Consider the following 4,229-nt stretch of genomic DNA (forward strand, 5'->3'; position numbering starts at 1 on the left):
TTCACCATGTTAGCCAGGATGGTCTCAATCTCCTGACCTCGTGATCCACCCGCCTCGGCCTCCCAAAGTGCTGGGATTACAGGCTTGAGCCACCGCACCCAGCCGACAGTACAATGTCTTGAATGGTCAGGAACTCGACTGGAAGGCAGAGGGAAATCTCCATGGTCTTGGGGGCTTAGAGACCCACGTCCTGGTAGAAGGATAGGCCTGGCCTCTGTTGCTCTGTCTTCTGCTTCCCTGCAGTGACAACTCAGCTGGCATATGTGAGCTGCCCATGAGAGTACCTGTGGCAAGAAACTGAAGGGCCTTAGGCCATCATCCTGCAAGAATCTAAACACTGCCAACACCCATGTGAGTGAGCTTCACAGCAGATCCTCTCCAGTCAATCCCTGAGATGACTGCAACCCTGGCTGACATCTGATTGCAGTCTTGTTAGATACGGGGAAATGCTTAAGTGCTATATATTGTGACCAAGTTAGGGTGCAAAAATCAGTTTCTTACATACCAACATAGATCAATCAGACAGAAAGAATTAGGATCTTACCCAATTTAGCAAAAACATAAATTGCCAATGCATAAAATCTCAAATCACAGAGTGTGTAGAAGGTAAAATAATAAGTAAAGTAAGTAAAATAGAAAGTCCTCCTTAGAAACATAAATCTGAGCCTCAAGAATGAAAGCAGCGGCGGGGCGTGGTGGGTCACGCCTGTAATCCCAGCACTTTGGGAGGCTGAGGCAGGTGGATCACAAGGTCAGGAGTTCGAGACCAGCCTGGTCAGCATGGTGAAACCCTGTCTCTATTAAAAATACAAAAGATTAGCCGGGCATGGTGGTGCACGCCTTTAATCCCAGTTACTTGGGAGGCTGAGGCAGGAGAATTGCTTGAACCCAGCAGATGGAGGTTGCAGTAAGCTGAGATCATGCCACTGCACTCTAGCCTGGGCAACGGAGCAAGACTCCCACCTCCAAAAAAAAAAAAAAAGAAAAAAGTAGCAACATATTTTTCTCATAGAAGGCCTACTTCTTTGTTTACATGGTTCATTCAATGGATTTGCAGATGTAAGAGACTCCCATTACATTTTAAAACTAAAATAATGAATCTGATGTGGTTATCGTCTCTGTAACCTGGTGGTGGGAACGCAGAGGACAGAAGAGGTTTTAATGAGAAGAGGAAGCTCTGTTCCTTCAGTGGTCATTCACTTCTCTTCCACTTCTGTTTTTCTTTAAAGATGTTTTTTAAACATTTTTAATTTTTGTGCACAGATAGTAGCTGTATATATGTATGAAGTAGATGAAATATTTTGATACAGGAATGCAATGTGAAATAACCACATTGTGGAGAATGAGGTATTCATCATTCAACTATCTTTAGAGTTACAAACAATGCAATTATACTTTCTAAGTTATTTTTTATTTTATTTTATTAGAGTCTTGCTCTGTCGCCCAGGTTGGAGTGCAGTGGCACAATCTTAGCTCACTGCAACCTCTGCCACATAAGTTTTATTTCAAAGACAAATATTTATTGCAGGTATTTGAATAAACTGAAAATACTGGCTACCAAATTTGCAGGATGCAAATTAAGATTAGTATGCATTCCAAAATCAGTGAAAAGTGATATCTTTTGATATTATCAAAATGATAGTATCTTTATGATATAGAATACGTCGGCCCACAAATCAAGAGTTGGAACAAGATTGGCCCTGCCTAACATCACCTGTAGTGAGACCCCTAAGGGGTTTGTGCTCCCAGACTCCACGACTGATTTCTGTGGGCTTATAGGGCTTGTATTTCAAAGGGATAGCACGTCTGAGTCATTCTGGGCAATATATGACTATGAACCATTTGACCCAGCCAGCTTTCAAATGTAGAGTCATAATTTGAAGTTGAAAATCACATCATTCTTTGCTTTTGTGTTTGCTTTTGGTTTGAGACAGGGTCTTGCTCTGTTACCCAGGCTGGGTCCCAGGCTGGGTTGGAGTGCCACGAACATAGCTCACTACAACCTCAAACTCGTAGGCTCAAGTGATTCTGTTGCCTCAGCCCTCCAAGTAGCTGGGAAGATAGGTGTGAGCTACTGTGCCCCAATAATTTTATATCACTGTTTTTATGAAAAGTAGGATGGCAAAGTTAGAAGTGTGGGCAAAGTATCAGATTGTTAGGATATACTCTACCTCCATCTCAGTCTCCTCCTCTGAGAAATACAGTGAATGAGACAAAATTTCTCATGAAATATTTTCAGGATTGAATACCATTACACATGTAAAGCAATAAGCACTGTCCCAGTATTGTAAATTTTTTTATATGACTATGATTTTCATTTTATTTCCTATCCAGAGGACAAGAAAAAAACTATACTTTGAGGAAACCAGGTAGGCACTTGATATTGGAAGTGCTATACACACCAAATTAGAAGTCTCAGAAAGGGTGATAAGAAAATTGATCAAAGATGGAACTTTATGGGAAGCATCTAGGAAAGAAAAGTCAAAAAGGGCTTACAGAGGGACTTTTTAGGAGAAACTAACACAAAAACAAAAGCAAAGTCACAGCTGTTTTTGATTTAAAAAAAAAAAAACACATCGGCCAGGCACAGCAGCTCACACCTGTAATCCTAGCACTTTGGGAGGCTGAGACGGGCAGATCACGAGGTCAGGAGTTCAAGACCAGCCTGAACAATATGGTGAAACACTGTCTCAACTAAAAATACAAAAATCAGTTGGGTATGATGGCACACGCCTGTAATCTCGGATACTCAAGAGGCTGAGGAAGGAGAATTGCTTCAACCTAGGAGGTGGAGGTTGCAGTGAGCCGAGATTGCGCCACTGCACTCTAGCCTGGGCGACAAAGCGAGACTCCGTCTCAAAAACAACAAAAAAAACAAAGCAACAACAACAAAAAACCACATCAAGCACATCTTTTAAAAGAGAAAAAGAGTCGGATATTTAAACCCACAACATTTGCCTTATGGGTATGCAGTGTCCTCTTAGTTCTGAGGCCCTCATTTGTCATGGACAAGAGGCTGCCCTGCTGAGGAGTCTCCCCAGGGCCCCCTTCACATCCTTGTTCCTCAGGCTATAGATGAAGGGGTTCAGCATGGGGGTGACCATGGTATACATCACTGAGGCCATGGAGCTGCTCTGGGAAGAATGGGTCACAGCAGAACTGAGATAGACCCCAAGTCCTGTTCCATAGAACAAGGAGACCACACAGAGGTGAGACCCACAGGTGGAAAAGGCTTTGTACTTGCCCTCGGTGGAGGACATCCTCATTAAGGAGGAGACGATCTGAAAGTAGGAGATGAGGATCCCAGCTACAGGAAACACACCCAGCAGTGCTGTGGCCACATACAAGACAATGTTATTGAGGAGGGTGTTAGAGCGGGCCACCTTGAGGACCTGAGCCAGTTCACAGAAGAAATGGGGAATCTCAGTGCCTGTGGAGAAGGCCAACCTCTTCATCAGTAGAAGATGAACCAGGGAGACCCAGAAAATGATGAGCCAAGATGCCAGAACCAGGAGGCCACAGAGGCAGGGGTTCATGATGACCGTGTAGTGCAGGGGGTGGCAGATGGCCACAAACCGGTCATAGGCCATCACGACCAGTAGGAAATTATCCATTCCAGCAAACATCATTAAAAAATACACCTGAGTGAGGCACTTCACGTAGGAGATGTGTTTGCTCTGTGCCTGGATATTCACCAGCATCTTGGGGACTGTGGTGGAGATGAAACAGATGTCGACAAAGGACAGGTTGGAGAGGAAGAAGTACATGGGGGTGTGGAGATGGGAGTCAGAGCTGACAGCCAGGATGATGAGCAGGTTCCCCAGCACCGTGACCAGGTACATGGACAGGAACAGCCCAAAGAGGATGGGCTGCAGTTGAGGAGCACCTGAGAGTTCCAGGAGGAGAAAATCTGATAATTCTGTAAGGTTTTCTGCTTCCATGTAGCTGGTGTATCTGCTGGGGAAGGAGGAAAAACCAACATTTAATGAACAGCAAGTGGCAGCTCAGCTTGTTATCACTTTACAATATCACCTTCTGATAGACATTTGTCACCCTTCCTGGAGTCCTTCCAAAGACAGTGAATCTCTCAGGAAGTGGTATCTATTTTTATTTGTAAAGAGTTATCTAGCTGTTCTCTAATTTTTAGAAATCAATCTCTCTGGCCGGGTGCAGTGGCTCACGCCTGTAACCCCAGCACTTTGGGAGGACAAGGTGGGCAGACCACGAGG

At 44.3% G+C, this 4,229-nt stretch overlaps 1 protein-coding gene across 1 annotated transcript; it reads right to left on the bottom strand.

Annotated features, from left to right (window-relative positions):
* Positions 1-2,912: 2,912 nt before the first annotated feature.
* Positions 2,913-3,969, bottom strand: LOC105549663 (olfactory receptor 7D4). The gene has a single exon (XM_011994284.1). It carries the CDS (start codon positions 3,939-3,941, stop codon positions 3,003-3,005), a length of 939 nt encoding a protein of 312 aa, XP_011849674.1. The 5' UTR covers positions 3,942-3,969; the 3' UTR covers positions 2,913-3,002.
* Between the last annotated feature and the right edge of the window lie 260 nt (positions 3,970-4,229).

The sequence above is a fragment of the Mandrillus leucophaeus genome, unplaced genomic scaffold, assembly GCF_000951045.1.
Source record: "Mandrillus leucophaeus isolate KB7577 unplaced genomic scaffold, Mleu.le_1.0 Scaffold451, whole genome shotgun sequence".
NCBI classification, from domain to species: domain Eukaryota; kingdom Metazoa; phylum Chordata; class Mammalia; order Primates; family Cercopithecidae; genus Mandrillus; species Mandrillus leucophaeus.